The following is a 20724-nucleotide window of genomic DNA, read 5'->3' on the forward strand; positions in this document are numbered from 1 at the left end:
TTTTAGGAAGTGTGTCACCAGAATGATCTCTCCAGGCTTCTTTGGACATAGCCAGGAAAGAAGAAGCCATCAAGGCAGCCTCCCTTAAATTAAAACAACAGTGGGATGTTATTTTCTACTTATAAAATTGGAAAGAAAATTTACAACTAGTGCCCAGTATTACTGAGATCATATCCTTTTGAATTTATTACTGGGGGGAGGGGGTGGAGGAAAAAAGTATTAAAATTGCATAATGTTTAGAACATCTCATGCTCTAAGAATTTATTTCATGAAAATAATCATCTGTGTGCAGATATAACTGTTAATTTATATATAAAATTAACAGTGTTAATTTTAGTGAAAAAAATATCTAATGTTGATCACTACAACTAACGTTACAAAACACATAGAATGACATGAGAATTTGGTCATCATATGTTGTCATTTAAAATGCAATTATGAAAAAAAATAAAAAATGAAACGCAGTTATGTGCCAAGTAAGTCTAGTCTTTATTTTTAAAAGCAACCAAAATAATATCCCAGGCATGAACTTGGAAGAAAAGGCTAGACTGCCTATTGAAATATTCACAGCAGCTGTCTTTAGGTAGTAAGTTACAGACATTTAAAAATTCACTTCTTTACGCTCCTGTCACCAAATTTTCTATTATAAATATTACATCTGACTGAGGACTGAGGTCTTAAACACTTTAAGAAAAAAAGAAAGAAAGAAAGAAAGAAAGAAAGAAAGAAAGAACAGCAAATAAACATGTAGACAAAACTATGGTAAACTTTTTCTAGCAACACGTGAGCAATGAGTATAGGACTACGTCAAAGTCTATTGGTTCAAAACTATTTATTTCAACCTGGATGGTGCAGCTCGCTCTGAAAGGCTTATGTTCAAGTCATTTTGCAGGAATCCTCTCCTATCTTTGCTATGCTAAGCCCTGTGTGGCAAGAGATCGCTGGGCTCAGCTCAGGGTTCTTGCCTGGAGGTGTCATGAGATAGTCACCAAATGTTAGCACACAGCTGCCGCCTGGAATGTGGGAGGTTCCAGGTCATTAGCTGCTACTCACGGTCAGAGGAAAATCCAAAGCAGCGTCTACAGGGAAATAAACGAGGGAGCTGTGGCATATCCTAAGGGCTGGGGTGGTGGGGGTGGGGTGGGGGAGTGCTATCCTGAGGGGTGGGGGGTAGGGGGGTGGGGGAGTGCTATCCTAAGGGGTGGGGGGTAGGGGGGGTGGCGGAGTGCTATCCTGAGGGATGGGGGGTAGGGGGGTGGGGGGGTAGGGGGGTGGTGGGGGTGGGGTGGGGGAGTGCTATCCTAAGGGGTGGGGGGGGTAGGGGGTGGTGGGGGTGGGGTGGGGGAGTGCTATCCTAAGGGGTGGGGGGGGTAGGGGGTGGTGGGGGTGGGGTGGGGGAGTGCTATCCTAAGGGGTGGCCCTGCGGTGGGGTGGCATGGGGGAGTGCTATCCTCAGGGGTGGGGTGGTGGGGGTGGGGTGGTGGGGGTGGTGTGGTGGGGGTGGGGTGGGGGAGTGCAGATGTCATCAGCGGCAGCCTTTCCCAGGAGTGTCCTCTGCTGTCTTGAGCAGTGGACTGGTGTGACAGCTGGTTTACTCCCACGTCATTCACCTGCTGGCTGGGTAAGCAATCTGAAATGCCTTTAAAGATTATTCATGGAAAGCTGTGAGGTGTGGACCTTAGGTGTCCTTCAAGTAAAATGCCACACTGTCTGTCCCAGATCTTTTTGGGCTATACAAAGAGCGTCAAAATATGTATTTTTCTGCCAATGAACGAGTGAGAAGTCCTCACCAAGCCAGATTTAAACGAAGCCCCTACTTGTCATAGGGCCTGGGGAATAGTGTCAGGCTAGCAAAGCTGCTCTCTGCTGAAGTTCTTCAGTAGCCAAGTGAGCCCTGCCTCAGTGGGTGTTTTCAATTCTACACACTCCAGCACACTCTGCACAATTGACAACGGCTAAACATTTAGTACATGTCTCCAAGGAATACGTATTCTCGAAATTACTAACTACTGATGATCTTTTCAAATCACCACAGAGTCCATCTTAACCCACTGTCCAGCCTCACTATTCTTCTTCTTCTCTGAGTTTAAAAAGCATTTTACAATCAGAGCTTCCTAGGTGCTTCACCAGCCCACGCTTTTCCCAGACGAACGGTCAGAAAGTCACAGAACACAGGCCTTAGCTCTCTAGACCCACCTTGCTGGTGCTGGTCCTCCTGCGCCTTCAGCTGGCACGCGCACAAACTGGTGGGCATGTGGCTGCCGTCTTTTCTTTGTGTTGTAGACATGGTTCCAAAAATCTGGCTATGGCTCGGGGATCACTAGGGCATTTTGTCTTAGCCAGTCATCCAAGACTCGTCTTCAGAAGTCTCTGGGAAAGATCACAGAGGCACACGGAGAGCTTGCCTTGCATGTAAAATATTTACTCCTCGGAGAACAAGCCAGAGCGTCTCCCGGTTAAGAATCCTGCAGTAAATATTTACCAGTGTCGTACCTCCTGCCTGCAAAGATGCCAACTTATTTGGCTGGAAACACAACTTAATTCTTTGTTTCAAAGCACTCTGAAACTTTCTGCTTTTAGATTGTAAAATCCTACAAAAACAAACAAACAAAAAACTACCCGTCAGTCAGTTTTAGCTATTTTCAATTCCTTCTCTGATGTGACATCCAGCCCCTTTAGTATAGAAAGGGCTGAAGAGAAACGTACAGACAGAGGGAAAGAACTGCAGGATTAAATCAGGGTTTCTCTGCCTGGTTGGAGTTTACCCCTGCAGGAGCTGGGTGCTTACAGCTCTTAAGGGAAGCTGGAGGGGGAGGAGTCTAGTGAACTAGCTGATTAGCATAAAGAGGCAGGCAAGAAAGGACATTCTGATTGCTTTAGCATAGTGATGGAAGCAGGCATTATAAGGATGCCCTGACAGCACGGTAATTAACCATTTTATTTCTGCTGTGCTCTCATTAAAGCACAAACCCACAGCAGGGCTTGAGCTGCGTAGGTACTCTGGAGCACGTGTAAAATGGAAAAGGTGCGGCTGGGGCTGACCATGAGCTCATGGAAACGTACTGCTGGAACTCTCGCACTCTGTAAACAGCTCTGAGGCTCCAGGAGAGGACAGTTACGGGGCCAAAGCAACTATCCAGAGTTCTGCAAGAAAAATAAACACACAAAGCACCACTTACAAACTTACCTTTGCTTCCCAGTACAGTCTCCCTCTGCTGCCTCTGGGTTGTAAGAAAAAGCTGCTTGCCAGTCCATTACTATTGGAAACCAAACTTTTGCTTCAACAGAGTCTTAATGAGTACTGTAGGGCCTGCCCTGCAGCCTTCGCTTCTTGCAGAGTCTGAATGTAGGTAATAGGTTGAATTAAGGAGGCCGGGGCTATCTGGAGGGCGAGGCTCTCTGCTCATATTTGGAAACTGGTATTAAACACCCTAATAAGGTTACCTCCTTGTGCTATCTGGGAGAGGGGCGGGGGGGGGGGGGGGTGAGGGTGCTGTAGCAGGCTTGTGTCTGTTGCTGTTGTTTTGTTTTTTTCATGCTGAGACATTTTGCAATTTCCCAAGCATATTTTGGTTTCTGAAAATTCATGAAATGTTTGTATGATTTCTCTTTTTTAATTCCTGTGACTAAAATGAAATGTTTGTTTTATAGTTTAGTTTTTATTTCATAGGGTTAAGTATGGACTACACACACACACACACACACACACACACACACATGCTCACACACATGCACAAATGCCCACTCATATCTTTTTATGCACACACACACACACACATATGCACATTCACACATATGTATTTCTTCTCTGTTCCAGACAAAGAAGCAAAGGATTTTTACACAGAGCTGGCCTCACTTTCTTTGATTGACAGCTTTCCTATAGACCTGTCTCAAGTGCCACAATGTTAGGGAATAGGGCTGATGCCTGAGAATTCTTATGGGTCTGCTTTGGGTACCACTGTGAAGTCCTGGGTGTGGCCTTGTGATACATCATCTGCACTAAGGGCACACCTGAGCTCTTCCCTTGAGTATTGTTTCACTTCCGCTATTGTACCATGGGGTTTTCTAGGTTCCACTGGAGTGAATCCATGGATTGTCGCTGAATTCTACATGTGACGGGAGTAAATAAGGCATACCAGAGGTGAGGATGGGCATTTTCTTCACAGGCACCGTGTGTGTGTGTGTGTGTGTGTGTGTGTGTGTGTGTGTGTATGTGTGTGTGTGTTGGATACGTGAGTGCACATGCCCATGCATGCATGTGTAGAAACCAGAACTTGATTTCAAGTATCTTCTCTAGTCACTGTCCAGCTGATATTTTGAGACAGGATCTCACACTGAACCTTTTGCTCATTGCATTGGCCAAACTACTGGCCAGCGAGCCACAGGGCTCCGTCTATCTCTGACATTAGAGGTAGGTTTGGGCAGGACCAGGTGGAGATCCACTCTCAAGCTGAAATGTTTATACAGCAAGCACTTTACGTTCGGAGTAGTCTCCCAGACCCCCGCAGACTTTCCTTCTCCATCCTACCCTTCTTCCTTTCTGGAAACCTGCATCTCTGTGCTCTCTGAAGGATAAAGTAGAATGGTATGTTTTTGCAGGGAAGCAGCCTGTCAGATGCCATTCTTAGGGGAATGCTTGGGAATTCGGTGCCTTGTGATTAGAGTTGAGAATTCAATTGAGCAATCTAAGTTGTATTGAGCTCACTGGAGAACACTCTCTTCTCAGTTGAACCATATTTACAAAACAGAAAGGCAGGCATTTGACGTCAGTCCTCAACCAAGTTACTTGCTTAATTCACAGCTCACCTTGTTTCAAATGTATTTGTAATGTCAAGTCTATGGATAAATATTTTTAGTCTTAGTTTAGTCTTGAGAATATCTACAGTGAGTTTGGACATATCTACCCCTTCCCTACTCAGAAAACTTGCTGACCCCCCCTTTTTTTTAACCCATCAAATCCTATTTGTGCTGTTATACAGACTGAGGGGAATGTGGCTTTCCAACGCAGTATGGGTCACCCTAGTAGTGGTGACACTCTTGATAAAAACGGATTCTCTCTCTCCCAGCAGCCATCAACTGCAGCAGGTCATTTGCTGGGAATGGAACTATGTGCCCATCTTCCCCTACCAGTGCTGGGATTTGGTCCAGCTTGAGGCTCTTCTGCTGTGAGTTCCTGTGTGCACCTGCCCTGTTCTGTCCCAAATACACTTTCCTACTAATCACTCACCATCTCCAGCTCTTACAGTCTTTCATGAAAGGTGTTACACGGGCCAAAACTGGCGGTAAGGCATTTCTCATTTTCATCCTCAAAGGAAAGGATAAAAAAGACCCTAACAGATTGTTAAAAGACCCTAACAGGCCTGATCTGTTCTCAATATAATCTCAAAACTATAAAAAAAATGTAGAAGGCTATTACAGTTTAGGAAGAATGAATTACAGTTGAGACTTTATGCTTCGTCTTGATTTCAAGTAACAGAACATTGTTCCTTTATGTAAGCTAGTAGTGTACACACACACACACACACACACACACACACACACACACACACACACACACACACATGATGGGCAGTGGGGATGAATTGGCGCACCCCCTTTAATCCCAGAACTCAGGAGGCAGAGGCAAGCAGATTTTTATGAGTTCAAGGACAGTCTGGTCTACAGAGTGAGTTCCAGGACAGCCAGTTAGACACAGAGAAATCTTGTCTCAAAAAACAAAACAAGACAAAAACAACAGCAACAAAAGTGCTGTGTCCAGCTGGAGTTATGTTATTCTAAGGCATTGTAACATTTTAGCAAACAGTAATTTTGGGTGGCTAGATTGCCACTGTTGTCACCTGTGGAAACATGGCTTTACTAGACACTGTTTTGCTTGAATAGCTCTTATCCAGGCTTCACATGGAACTGCAGCATTACGCCCTGGGTATCAAAAGCCTCCATCACTGGCAGTTCAGAGTCATGTCTGCTCTTTAGCTGGTGAGCAATAGATCTGGTTGCTTCAAGGCTCCCTCTGGAGGTCAGCAGAGGCTGATGAGCTAAATCACCTCACCTACAGCTTACCTGAGAGCCACAGGATCACAAATCTAGTGTTTTAGGAGAGGCTTATAGGCTGCATCTGCAGTAGTGGGGAAGTTCCCTGGTCATCCTCTTACAGGTGAGATTTCGTTGCTGTGCAGTGGGATTTACATTATGTTTTTATTGAAATATTTTGTTCAAAGTCGAAATGAAACAAAGTAAAACCAGAGGTCAGAAGGTGGGGAGGGGAGCTGTTTTATTTTCATTGATTTAGGGGAAAATACACCCAAGGTGTATTGCTTCTGGTTCAATAATGTCCACTATCCAGGAAAGTTAAGCTGGACCCTGGAGTCACACTATTGTCTACAGACCCTGGAGTCCACTGACACGAAGGTGAATGAACGGTTCGTGATGGACCAGAACTCCTTAAAGGTAAATGTGCAAATAAACCTTCATAAAATAAAACTTTTGTTACTTCATTCAAGTTTACATTAATAGGAATAAATGCTAATCAAGCAATGCCTCCCCTCCTTTCAAACCTACTTTCCTTTTTGGGGGTCCATGTACTTTTTCTTCCTTTTCTATCTCTATTTCTCCTCAAAATCAGCTTTTTAATGACAACTATGTTGAGTTTAGAATGATTTTAGTGTATCAAAAATGAAATTATTTGGCATTTCTCTGGTGGCTAATGTGGTCTTTCATATCCACATTGGTCATTTGTATTCCATCGTTTGATAACCATTTCATCAGCTCATTTATTGACTGAGTTGTTTCATATTTTGAGTTATTTATTTGTTCTAGGTATTAATCCTCTATCAGATGTACTGCTAGCAAAGATTTTTCTCCCATTCTTTAGGTTGCCTCTTGATTCAATTAACTGTTTACTTTGCTGTGCAAAATGAAAATTATGTTAAGATTTTGTCTTCAGTCAGGATGGCAGTGTTGGAGAAAGCAAACAGCACATGCTGGCAAGGGAATGGACAAAAGAAGCCAGGATATATTGCTGGTGGGAAGGTAAACTGGTTCAGCCACTGTGAATATGCAAGTTCCTCAAAACACTGAAAGTAAATCTACCGTATGACCCAGTTCTTCCACTCGTAGGTGTTTACCCAAAGGATGCCAAGCCAACATATCTCTGAAATACTTGTACACTGGTATTTATAGTAATGTTATTCACAATAACTAAGTGATGGAAACAGGCTATGTGTCCAACAGCAAAAGAATGGATAAGGAAAATATGAAATATAATATATATTAATTAGGTAACCTTAACTAAGACATGTATATGCGTGCCTCGGAATTCTTCAAGGTTTTGGCCATAGTCATTTATTTAGTTTTCCTAAATTTGTTTATATTTACTTATTGTGCGGGGAGATACATATATATTAGTTAGTATACATATATATTAGTACGCACACACATACACACACACACACACACACACACACACACACACACACACACACACATTAGTTAGAGTTACCATTGCTGTGATGAACCACTTTGACCAAAAAGCAAGTTGGGGAAGAAAGAGTTTATTCACCTTACACTTCCCCATTGTATTCACCACTGAAGGAAGTCAGAACAGAAACTCAAACAGGGCAGGCTTCAGGAGGGAGGAGCTGACACAGAGGCCACGGAGGAGTGCGGTTTACTGGCTTACTTCACATGGGCTGCTCAGCCTGGTTTCTTATTGCACCTAGGATTACCAGCCCAGGAGGCACCACTCACAATGGCTGGGCCCTCCCCATTGATCACGAGTTGGGAAACTGCCCTAGAGCTCTCATGGAGGAGTTTTCTCAACTGAGTCTCCTTCCTCTCTGATGACTCTAGGTTGTTTCAACTTGACACACAAAACCAGCCGGTACAATATATAGCATATATAATAGAAATTTGTTCATCTATTTTTTTAAAAAAGTTGCATCATTTGCAGGAAAATGGATATAATTGGAGCTAATCATAGTAAATGACTTAAGCCAGTCATAAAAAACAAATGTCATATATGTACACAGGACATAAGTACAGAAGCAGAGCTGTCCAGGGACAAAAGGACAAAAAGGAAGGTACAGAGGCATGGAGGTGTATGCTCAGCATATGATGTATGCTTGTGTGAAAGTGTCTTTATGCAACACAGTGCCAATCACGATGAACATTTCTAAATGAAATCACTTCTATCTGGGCCTTGCTTCAAGATAATATAGATAATAGGTGAGATGCAATTGGCCATTAATTGACAATTATTAAATCTTAACGATGACTTCATAGGGATCTATCAGATGCCCACTCCCCACACAAATAAGTAAGTGTCAACAAACTTAAGAAAACTAAATGAATGACTATGGCCAAAACCTTGAAGGACTCTGAGGTACATTCAAGAGCCCTAACCTAACCATGCACAGAAAACAAGGAGATGGGATGGAGCTCAAAAGCATGAGAAGCTTATTCTGTGAAATTATAGAAGAAAATTCTCTAACCTTAAAAAGGGGGGGGACTGTGTAATTGTCTTATAATTTCAAAATATTATTTTAAAAACTTAACATCCAAAACCAAGAAGCCTTTAGGAATCCAAACAGACATGACCAGAGAAGAGCTGTTCCATGATACACCACAATCAAAATGTCAAAAATACAAAGTAAAGAAACAATATTAAAGGCTCTAGGGAAAGTGTCAATTTGATATAAAAGTCAATGTATTAGAATAATATCACATTGCTTGTTGGCACTATAGAAGCCACAGAAGTATAAAATGATATATGTCAAGCCTTGGGCGAAAATAACAGCCCAAACTACTCATACCCAGCAGAGCTAGCTCTCTAAATTGATGGAGAAAGCTGGGCGTAGTGGCGCACACCTTTAACCCCCAGGCCTTGGCAGGCAGAGGCAGGTGGATCTCTGTGAGTTAAGGCCAGCCTAATCTACAGAGCAAGTTCAAGGACAGGAAAAAACAAACAAACAAACAAACAAACAAACAAACAATGCTAAGCAAAACAAAATGGATAAGCTGATGAGGAAATAAGAACATTTCAAAACAAGAAAAAACGAAGACAATTCATGACAACCAGGCCAGCTCCATGAAAAACACTTAAAGGAATTGTATGCAGTGGGTGGGGCGTGGGCAGAAAGGAGCCACATTCACACGTGTGTGACAATATGCTTCATGAGAAGGATGGATAAACAGGAGATAGTTGGGAGGGAATACGTCATGTCCAGCACAGCAAACCATAAAACCCCTAGCATAAATGGAGGAAGAAGAACACTAACTGACAGTGTCATCAAGTCAAGCCAACAATACTGCATAAATTAGCAGTAGCAATTGGACTTAATGGAGAGAGAGAGAGAGAAAGAGAGGGAGGGGGAGAGAGAGGGGGGAGGGAGGGGGAGAGAGAGAGAAAGAGAGAGAGAGAGAGAGAGAGAGAGGGAAGGAAGTTGGGTGGTTAGGGAAGGGGGATGGATCTGGGAGGAGTTGAGGGAGGGAGAAAATCTGATCAAAACCCATTGTACAAAATTCTCAAAGAATGAATACAATTTAAGACAAAGGTAAATAAATAAAAATTTCTTCAAAACGCACTCACATTTTATATCAATTATATTCACATTTTAATCTTTAGTCTCCCTCTACTTCCCAAGTTCTGGGATCATAAGTATTTACCAAGCTTAAATTCAATCATCTTTGATATTTGGCTTCATGTAATTTTTTTTTTTAATTAACACTCTTAAGATATATTGTGAAGTTGACAGACTGGGCTCCTTTCATTTAGCTACTTGTTAGCTTCATTTAACGCATTTAAGGCAGGGCTGGTTGTGGCTCAGTGGTAGAGTGCTTGTCTAGCACGCAAGGAGTCGTGTGTTTGATCCTCACCCATAAGTGGAGGTGGGGGGAGAACCACTTAAATATATAGACTTAAGACAGATGCCCCCGCTGTTCCAAACCTCATACAATTTGGATAAACATGAGAGAACCCCACAAGCAGAGGTTCAGGATAGATACCCACCACCCCAAAAATGGATAAAGCAGAGGCTATCCCAGGATGCTCGAGGCATCAGAGGGATTCTGAGCTGGAACGAAGACACCCACAGACCAGACGGGATGACATTCGCAGACGGAGCCAGCCGAGAAGCTTCTAAGGCCAGGTGATCCAATTTCTCCTGCTCACTGACCTTCTGTTGTCGGTCAGCTTGCTCTAATTTTCTCTCAAATATGATACTTCATCCCTTGAAATCCAGTGAGGCTTGAAAAGAGAGTTTTGAAACAGATAGTCATGGAATGGAAATTTCATTGCAGTTATACGAAATTAGACCAATGCTAAGCAAAGTGAGCTTTAATTTTTCAGCCGGATAGCAAGAACAGAGCTTGCAAAAAGAGAACTGAAAAACCATAGCAAAATAAAAACGTAGCCTTTTATTCACCTCTTATTTGAGTTTTTCTGATGCACACTACTTTTTGACAGCCCCTTTTTGGTAGAAAATAGGGCACTTTGAATCAGCTATCAGCAAGGGGAGAAAGAGAGAGGTTAATATTTTGTTAGCTTGAACAGAGACAGAGATTAGTATTCTGTTAGCTCGAAGCACTGATATATGATTTTCTACAACTAGATTACCTAAGAGCTTCAAAATATCTGGTTTTTTTTTTTTTTTTTTTTTTTTTTTACCCACATTCAGATTGAGTCTGAAGTCTGGCACGTAGCTTAGCAACCATATTTTACAGTAACCCAGGTGGTCCCAACGGGCATCCATAGTTTCGGCCCATGGGGTAGGGCATCTGGTCAGTCCGTTCACTGACAGGGCTGTGCCTGTGTTCTCAGCTTTGGCAATTCTCCCTCCCCCACTTTATTCTGCTGGTTAGGCCTTTAGCCCCAGGTGCTTTGCACACAAGCTTTTTTTTTTTTTTTTCCTTCTTCTTCTTTTTCTGAAGAGTCTGTGTGTAACAGCCACATCAGTGACCTGGGAAAATAACCTGTGTCAAAGCCAATTAGTTTCACTGCTTCCATTTTAATGAAGCAGCTCAATTATGGGAGAAGGGTGATGCTGGAAAATTCCTGAGCCTGCCAGACCAACAGCCTTAGGCTATTAAATGGTTAGGTACAAATTTCACTCATTTGTTCACCAAACATGTATTAGGCACCAAATATGTCCTAGAATCCCGAAATAGAAATGGTGGATATGTTAACTATGAATCTGACGCTAAGCTTCAAACTGTTCTGGTTTTTTGGTCATCCAATAAATCAATGATTTCTTAGCCATCTGTGGTTTAATATTTCTTATCCTTGACACTTTAACAAATGTTTTCTAGACTTTGAAATTTCATAGGCCAGTACTTTTTTTTAGTTGAGTGAGCTACCAATTTTTAATTTTTCAACTTAGACAACCAAATGAAAGTCTTTTTTTTAAAACACAAACAACAGCACAGAGACCATCTTACTATAAAGATTCACCATTTAAGTAATAGTTTTGTGAAAATGTTTGCAAATCTTAAGACTTAAAACTGGATTCTTTTTTTTTTTAACACATTTTTATTGAAAATTAAAAATAATTCCTATTACATCTCATTTTCTATCCCATCCCATGCATCCTCCCATTCCTCCCTCCCTCCCACTTTCACCCCAATCTCCCTTCCCTATGACAGTGGCTGTGGGGGACCTCCTCCCCCTGAATATGGTGCTAGGGTATCAAGTCTTTTCTTGGTAGTCCTCTATCCTTCTTCCGAGTGCCGTTGGGCCTCCCCCACAAAGGGACATGGCCAAATATGGGGCACCAGAGATCCTGTGAAAGTCAGTCCCCAGTCTCCACTTAGCTGTGGAGAATGTTCTGTCCCTTGGCTAGATCTGGGTAGGGGTTTGATGATGACTGCCCGTTTTGTCCATGGTTGGTGCCTTAGATCAAGCAGAATTCCTGGGCTCAGATCTAGCCATCATAATGTTCTTCTTGTAGGTTTCTAGGACCCTCTGGGTCCCCCTACTTGCCTATCCTCTATATTTTCCTCATCTAGAGTCTCAATAGGATGTCCTCACCTCTATCCCCGTTTCCTGGTAGGTGCAGACTATCATGGGACCTGTCCCTTGGGCTAGTGTCCGGTAATCAGTGAGTATATACCATTTGATTCTTTCTGCTTCTGGGTTAGCTCACTCATTATGATCATTTCTAGTTCAATCCATTTGTCCACAAATTTTGGAAAATCCTTGTTTTTAATAGCTGAGTAATATTCCATCGTGTATATGTACCACAGTTTCTTTATCCATTCTTCTACTGAGGGGCACTTAGGCTGTTTCCATGTTCTGGCGATTATGAATAAGGCTGCTATGAACATGGTTGAGCAAATTTTCTTGTTGTGTGCTGGAGCATCTTCTGGGTATACTCCTAGGAGTGGAATAGCTGGGTCTTGAGGAAGCCCTATTCCCATTTTTCTGAGATAGCACCAGATAGATTTCCAAAGTGGCTGTACTAGTTTGCATTCCCACCAGCAATGAAGGAGTGTTCCTCTTTCTCCACATCCTCGCCAGCATGTGTTGTCACTTGAATGTTTGATTTTAGCCATTCTGCTGGGTGTAAGATGGAATCTCAGAGTTGTTTTGATTTGCATTTCTCTGATGACTAGAGATGTTGAGCATTTCTTTAAGTGTGTCTCAGCCATTTGATATTCCTCTGTTGAGAATTCTCTGTTTAGTTCTGAGCCCCATTTCTCAATTGGGTTATTTGGTTTGGTGGCATTTAATTTCTTGAGTTCTTTATAAAGTTTGGATATTAGACATTTGTCAGATGCAGGGTTGGTGAAGATCTTTTCCCAGTTTGTAGGCTGTCGCTTTGTTCTTTTGACAGTGTCTCAAGCCTTACAGAAGCTTCTCAGCCTCATGAGGTCCCATTTATTAATTGTTGACCTTAAGGCCTGGGCTGTTGGTGTTCTGTTCAGGAAGTTGTCTCCTGTGCTGATGTGTTCCAGGCTCTTCCCCACCTTTTCTTCTAACTGATTTAGTGTCTCTGGTTTTATATTGAGGTCTTTAATCCATTTGGACTTGAGTTTTGTGCATGGTGACAAGTATGGGTCCAATTGCATTTTTCTACATGTAGAAATCTTAAAACTGGATTCTTATCTGTCTGTATCTCTCTCACAGTGAGTGTATCATTCTTTGCACAGATGTTAGTATATATTACAAGTCATATTAATAGCCAATATGTGGATATAGGACCAGATTTATCCCCCTAGAAGCCTTTTCAACCACTAACAAAAAAAAATACACTTAAAGATGTTTTCAGTACAATAAAGATGACTAATTCCAGAAAGAGAGAAAACAAGTGGGGACAAGCCTAAGATTACTCTAGTTAAACCTCTTAAGAGCAGCTCAAGACTACAGTAAAGAGAGGGGCCCATGTAGACCTTAGCTCTGAAAAGATAGAACTAACCCTTCAGGATGGACACAGTCACTGGAGTCCACAGGAAAGAACACTGGTCAAGAAAGAGCTGGGTAGAGCAGATTTATTGGAACATCAGCCACTTCTCCTGTTTGCAGCTGATAGGCACATCCTTGAACTACCCCAGTCCAGGAATACAATCACCTGAAATAGGGAGAAGTTATGGTGCTTGGCAATCACACAGGGGCAAAATAGTGCTTGTATCCAGAATTCACAAGGGGGTATCTTATCAGTCTGGTTTCTTAGCATGAACAGAGCATCAGTGAACTGTTAGATGATCCTAGTGGTGACATTAATATATATTAGTAGAATGTATAATATATATTTCTGAGTGTGGTAACCATTATAAATCCACAAATTCAAGCACAAGATTCCTCATGCAAACTATGCCAAGACACATAGAATCGAATTGTTCAAAACCAGTGATAAAAGAGGAAATCTTAAAAGAGGTAAGAGAGAAAAATATCTGAAGGAGCAATAACAAGTATAATATATTCTAATCACAAAAAATGCAGATAAGAAGGCAAGTCTCACTCGTGATGATTTTAAAATCTTCAACAAATTACAAACAAAAGAAACGTCTTCAGTTTTACAGAGGAAATGAATGAGCAGCCTATATTTACCTTATACTTAACAATGGAAGGACACATTATTTCCTCTTAAGAAAGACACAAAGGGATGTCTGTTTCAACAGTTTTATCAAAAATATATAGACTGAAATTCACAAATAATAATAAAAATATTATTTTTGAAGATTATGTGAGATATTCTGGTCAGTGCAATAAGACAAGAAAAAGAATAAAATACCCAGACTGAAAAAGTAGAAGTAAACTATATTTTTCAGATGATACAATCATCTATATAAAAAATATGTGTAATCTCTACTCTAAAGATTTTGACTAGAAAAAAATGAAGACCTAAGTGATAGAGCCAAACCCTGGGATTATAAGACAGAAAACTCAAGATTGCTCTAGCCTCAGTCTGTCCAAATTTAATTTTATCAGGAAAATTACTGATTTCAGAAATAAATCAGTGTTTTAAGTAAATATAATTGTACACATTTACTAATGTGTGAAAATCAGAAGGACATAAAATAACTAAATTTATTTTGAGAAAGAACAAAAATTGTAGTTGATATAAAATGTTTTCATTTTGATCCCAAGTGTGGGATGTAAGCAAATTGTGAGAGCGAGCATGATGTTTGCCTGCTAGGGAGGGAACTGGCTCTTGCAGGTCTTTGTTAGTTGATAAACATCGTGCTATGGACTCTGAGAGGAGATAAATAGAGCCCCCAAACCAGAGGCTTGGTTTTTGCATCACTTGGCTGTTCATTGCTCTGCTTTGAGATGCTCCTAGAGAGAGAGATGCGCCACAGAAGACTTTGAAGAGGCTGCTGTGTCTGCTGTTGCTCCCTCTGGTGCTTGTTCCTGGTGCTGTGTTTGCTGTTGGAATCCTGAGGACAAAGAGTAGAATCGCCCAAAGGAACTGAGTCTAAAAAGGTCTACTCTTGTCCCTCTTAACTTTCTTTCTCTCCTATCTATGTATGGTAGGTGAATTGGAACGGAGGTAGAGGCATTAAAGAACCCCAAGTAAGGTAAGTTCTTAAAAGATCAAATCCAGCAGGGTGCAGAGCCCTCAGGGAGGCAGAGGCAAGCAGATAGCTGTGAGTTCAAGGCCAGCCTGGTCCACAAAGAGTCCAGGCTATCCAAGGCTACAGAGAAATCCTCTCTTTAAAAACCAAAATAAAAAAATAAATAATAAATCAAAGCCTACAGTGAAGATTCATTACAGTTGTAGGAACATGACAGGAAGAGACCAATACCAATAAAGGTAAATAGATCTGTAATAAAATAAATTATCCTGAAATAAATGAACACATATAATACACAATTGGTTTGGGAAAAAAATGCAAAGGCAGCTTTCAGTGGAGAAAATAACATCCAGCAGCCAATGGGCACAAATGCAGGGACCCACAGCCAAACATTAGGCAGAGCCAGGGGAACCCCAAAGAAGAGGAGGAGGAAGGATTGTAGGAGCCAAAGGGGTCAAGGACATCACAAGAACACAGCCCACAGAACCAGCTAAGCAGCGCTCATAAGAGCTCTCAGAAACTGAAACAAAAAACCACGGAGCCGGTATGGGTCTGAGCTAGGTCCTCTGGCTACATTGCCTTGTGGCTGTGCAGCTTGGTGTTCCTGTGGGACTCCCAACAACAGGAGTGGGGGTGTCTCTGACTCCTTTGCCTGTGCTTGGGACTCTTTACTTTTTATTGGGTTGCCACACCCAACCATGACATGACCGTTTGTACTCAGTCTTATTGTACCTTGATGGGCCATCTTCAGTGGACATCCCTGAGAGGCCAGCTCTTTTGTTTTTTGTTTGCTTGTTTGTTTTAATGGAAACAGAGAGGAAGTTATGTTGGGGGAGAGGGGAGGTGGAGGAAGGCACTAGGAGAAGTGGACAGAGGGGAAACTGCCATCAGGATGTAATGTATGGGAGAAGAGTAAAAGATTTTTTTTAAAAGCCAACTAAATACTCTTTAGCAACAGCAAAATACCATGTTGGACAGTTTGGTTGCTGCTGACCAGAAGCAGGAAGTATATAGATAAATTAATATAAATAAAAATATTACATTTTAGAGATGAAGGAAAGTGGATTTAAAAGAGTACTCAACAAATTCACATTTCATCTGCAAAGCTTCCTCATACACCTTCTCAAGAGGTTTCAGAGATGCGTTCCTGAACAGGCAGTGATGTCACAATTAGAAAACTCTCCAAAGGCAAAGCGTTTGGATCAATCTCCACTGTTCTTTATAAAGCTCACTTTTCAGGTAAGTATTACCACTTTGATGTTTACTTGGCCCAGATTCAGTCAGGAAGGCATTCAAACAAAGCAATTTTCTACTTGTATTTCCCTTGGGATATGTTTTGATTTAAAAAAAGATTAAGTGTTTATCAGATTGTGCCCATTCCAGAAATAAGAAAGCAAAGCTAACCTTGCCATGGTCCTCTTAATATTTTTCCAGCTGCCTCTCTTAGAACTCACTGCCTGTTGCTTGGAATAACATCTTTCCTGGTTAGAGAATCCTGGGGTGTTGGATTTGGTGTTTGCTTATATAATCTTGTACTCAAAATATATTTTAAAAATACATTTGAAGGCTATTAGGAAAACTGAGGCTACAGCAGTGAGTAGGACAAAGGAAGCCCCTGCCCTTTGGGGGTTATATTAAAAGCATGTAATACATACATATTTATAAAAATAAATATAACCTTTGGAGGTTTGAGGCACAAATACAAATGTACTTGGAACATAGCAGGGAAGTGGTGCTTATCCAGTTTGTGGGAGCTGTGTGAGCCAGGTTGAGCCGCTATGGTAGATACTGGCTAGGTACAGGAGCATCTGTCTCCTATAGCTCTGGAAGCTGGTTTGCAGATAGCTGGGCTCTCACTTAGTCTTCACCCATCAGTCTTCATATATCAGAGAGAAGATCTTCATGACTGAATTATCACTGGGCTCCCCGCAGAGCCCAGCACACTGGAGACACGAGAGTCTTGGAGGGGCACACAGATTCATTTGGGAGCAAGGGCCTTGGAAAGTGAAAGGACCTGTAGTTCTTAGACTACAGGTAGATGCACTCTGGCTGGGTGCTGTTGTCTCAGGTTCAACAGTGTCCTTCATTGTAGGAGGTAGGCACCACCACACGCAATCTAGGCTCCCGCTCTCACAAAGTGATCCTAGGCAGTCTTTTTAAGTGTGTTTCACCTTTCCCCCTTTAGTCCTTGCCTGTGGAAAGACAACCCCCAAAGTGGCAGTTAAAAAAAAAAATACAACATTAATCCAGGATCGAAAATTTCCCAGGAATAAGATGTTGCTAGTTTTATAAGAATAATGTGTAAACAAAATGATTTAGAAGTTTCTGGTTTGGGGCTAGACTGACTTTTCTCCTCTCCTTAAATTCTTAGTCCACAAATGTTCAGTAAACTTTAATTACATAGCAGAAATGGAATTGTACTCTTTCCAAGTCAACTCTGGCAGCGAAGCCAGCTGTCACAATGGCTACCAGGACTGTTCACTGCTTCTCTCGTAACAATAGCTAGGAGTCGGACACAGCTTGATGCCCACCGATTGATGATGTGTGGATAACAAAAATGTGGTTTGTTATTCAGCTAAGAAAAATGTAATTGTGAATTTTGACAGTGAGTTGGTGGCGCTGGAACTCATAATACTCACTGGCATCATTCATTCACAGAAAAAGCAAACACAAAATTGGCACAGTTATGTCACTATGCTAATAAAACACAGGACCATTTTTTTCTATTTCCACACAGAAGGATAGATGTATTCCTGAAGAGCTGACTTCCAAACACACCCCTCCCGGTTTGTGAGAGGACAGTGAGTTTTCATGGCCTTCGCAGTGGTCCGGAAGTGATGTGGTTCCTAGACTGGTGACACACAGCACAACACTCCCCTGTGATGCTGTTGCTGTGACAGTGAGCTACAGCTCCTGGTGGCTCGTGCGACCACAGGAGTCCAGCTGATGCACTCTGGTGTGCAGGGTGCTGTAAGATATGGTGCTCAGTGTCTAAGGGTTAATAAGTGCTTTTTCATACACTTAAAATTGTAAATTTGCTGGGACATAATCCCGTCATAAAAACCATCTACATTTTCTGAAGAAAAATTCTATCATTTGAATTAAGGAGAAAACATGTTCAGATTTAAGTTGTTTTTCTTTTTTCTGGTTTTTTTTTTTTCTGGAGCTTGTAAACAACCCGTTGATACAGCAGCTTGGGGGCCATTTCTGCTTCTCCTGCAATAATCTACTGCACCCTACTTCCTTCCACTTAGAATACTCCAGAGACTCTGGCACAAAGGAACAAGCTAAGGAAGGTAATGCATCTTCCATATTTCCCTTGCTGTGGATTCAACTTCCTCACCTGTAAGCTAAGAGAGCCAGATTAAATCATCTTTTAAGACTACATAGGTATGGGTGGATGTAGGAAGGAGATAGTGGCTGTGTGGAAGGGAGGGTTACTAAGTACTTTCAAATGGAGGGACTGCAGCTGCCAGCTGTTTTTTCACATCCTCCCATCACCCCTCAGTCCCCACCAGCCTTCTATCAGGGCTGCTGAAGAAAGAAGCTGAGCTGAGGCCAGCAGGGGCCGAGCTCAGTGAAGACCTCGTCGGGTGTTGGACGACAATGGACCAAATCAACAGACGTGATTCATGGCTTTTGCCTCCAGGACATGTAATAAGAAGCAAGAGGGCACAAGAATAGCTATTTCTGGACAGGGGAGAGATGATAAAGTCTTCCAGCAGTCTAGAAAATGGCGGACACAAAGCCTGCTGTCCTGGCTAGTTTTATGTCAACTCGACCCAAGCTAGAGTCATCTGAAAGAAGGGATCCTCAAATGAAAAAATGCCTCTATAAGACCCAGCAGGGGGTTGTTTTCTTTACTAGTGATTAATATGAAAGGGCTCAGTCCATTGTGGGTGGAGCTATCCCTGGGCTCCTGGTCCTTGATTCTATACAAGAGCAGGTTGAGTGAGTCATGAGGAGGAAGCCAGGAAGCAGTGCCCCTCCGTGGCTTCTGCATCAGCTCCTGCCGCTAGGTTCTGCCCTGTTTGAGTTCCTGTCCTGACTGCCTTCAATGATGGACTGTGATGTGGAAGTGTAAGACGAATAAGCCCATTTCTCCGCAACTTGCTTTTGGTCATGGTGTTCTGCCGCAACAGAAAGCTTATACTTCACCTTGACTTAGGAGCACTATGGGAAGCTACCTAACGAGTGTTGGAGGCTCATTGTGGAAAACAGGGGTGCATTTCTCGTTAGAAGCCTTCATCGGAGTCTAGCTGGTAAATTACAATACTGCATCTTGTCAATCCACACAGCTGAGTAGAGATAGCCCATGCTCAACTACGGGGTGTGGCAAAGCACGTGCCTTTTCCTTGGACTCAGCACAAGACATCTAAATTGCTTTATTCGACAGCCCATGTGGCCCTGATAAAGGATAAGCCCTTGAGGTAATAAGAAGTGTATTTTGTGTCCATGGCCCCTAATCCGTGCAGAAGTTCACATGAACTGCACCGAACTCTACCCCTCACAACAGGTGAGTAAGCAGGTTGCACTCACTAAGGCACGAACACAAGCTAGACAAAGAGTCTCCCCAGCTCCAACATTCAACTGGGCATTCTGAGGCTTCTGCTCTGACACTGGACTGTCAAGAACAGAGCAACCGAGGGCCCTGAGAGCTTAACAGTCAGAGAGAAGAGTGGTGAATGAAGCCAGAGGGAGCTTTGAACCTGATGAAAATGGACAGTGGGTAAAAAATAACGACACCATGGGAGGAACAGGAGGATACAAGTGATGGGATAACAACTGAGTTGTAATCTGAATAAATTAATAAAATTAAAATAAAAAAAAATAACAAAACCAGATTTTCTGAATATACATGTTTGAAAGAGAGGATGTTTTAGCTGATGGACAACTGAAAAATTATTAGCATTTATTAATTATTAATAATTAGTAGAACAAGGTTGGGAATCTGAATTTTTGCTCCTTTCACACGCAGGTTGAATGACTTTGAAGAAAATACTCCATGGTTCTTGATACCAATTTCCTCTCAAGGTCTCTATGTCTTTAAAAAAATTATCATTTAAAAATTCAGCTAAGTAGTTTGTTCTTTGACTTGAAAACCTGGACAAACAATTTTAAGTAAACATGAATACAAGTATAAGAAAGGCAATGTCAGCCATTCCCTGTGAAACACACGTGGCCCTTTATGCAGCCCTGGGCTGGGTCTTGTCCCACTCAGATCAGATCCTTTGCTGCTCTGAGAGCTGCTCATTATTAGAAACACCATGAACGGACAAATCTAGCAACCAGCATATGTTTACACACTCTGTCTGTGAATCTTCATGCTGGGGATTTTCCACTGTGTGGTTACTGCCTAGGGGAAAATTTCAGAGCAGTAGAAAAAAAAAGACTGATGGCTTGCTCTTGATACTGTGTGAGTCATGTTGATTGGCATCTTCCAACACAGGAGACAGACACACAATAGCCAGGATTTCTTTTCTTCATCTACGTACACTTTGTGAGTTTTATTATTTTTGGATAGACTCATACAGCTTCTTGTGACCATGTGGGAAGGACATTGTATGTACTATGGGAAAATACACAGTCACTAAATAATCAGTTGATAATAATTAATGTACACTGTATTTAGTGAAAGAAATATATATATACTTCACTAAATAATATTTATGAAAATAAAAAGCCTCAAGGAACAATGAAAATAAGACTGAAATA

General features: G+C 41.9%; 1 protein-coding gene and 1 long non-coding RNA gene across 4 annotated transcripts in view; one reads left to right on the top strand and one right to left on the bottom strand.

Moving 5' to 3' along the window:
* The window catches only part of RANBP3L (RAN binding protein 3 like), a 55459-nt gene extending 52256 nt beyond the window's left edge, over positions 1 to 3203 (bottom strand). Inside the window, exons 1-2 of one of the 3 annotated variants that reach the window (XM_084781456.1) lie at positions 3188 to 3203; positions 2197 to 2370 (exon numbers count right to left, since the gene is read on the bottom strand). In XM_084781456.1, the coding sequence (XP_084637582.1) occupies positions 2197 to 2287 (91 nt within the window). In that variant the 5' untranslated portion in view covers positions 2288 to 2370; positions 3188 to 3203. Of the gene's footprint in view, positions 1 to 2196; positions 2795 to 3187 lie in introns of those variants that run through there. The other 2 variants (XM_084781455.1, XM_084781458.1) reach the window with 2 other exon arrangements.
* Positions 1532 to 19781, top strand: LOC311597253. Its single transcript, XR_014779150.1, has 8 exons — positions 1532 to 1621; positions 4070 to 4141; positions 5067 to 5282; positions 6344 to 6447; positions 14969 to 15012; positions 16058 to 16248; positions 17747 to 18305; positions 18518 to 19781. It is a non-coding gene; the product is annotated as an uncharacterized lncRNA (long non-coding RNA).
* Positions 19782 to 20724: the final 943 nt, after the last annotated feature.

Source organism: Acomys minous (assembly GCF_964271855.1).
Source record: "Acomys minous genome assembly, chromosome: 5".
Taxonomy (NCBI): Eukaryota; Metazoa; Chordata; class Mammalia; order Rodentia; family Muridae; genus Acomys; species Acomys minous.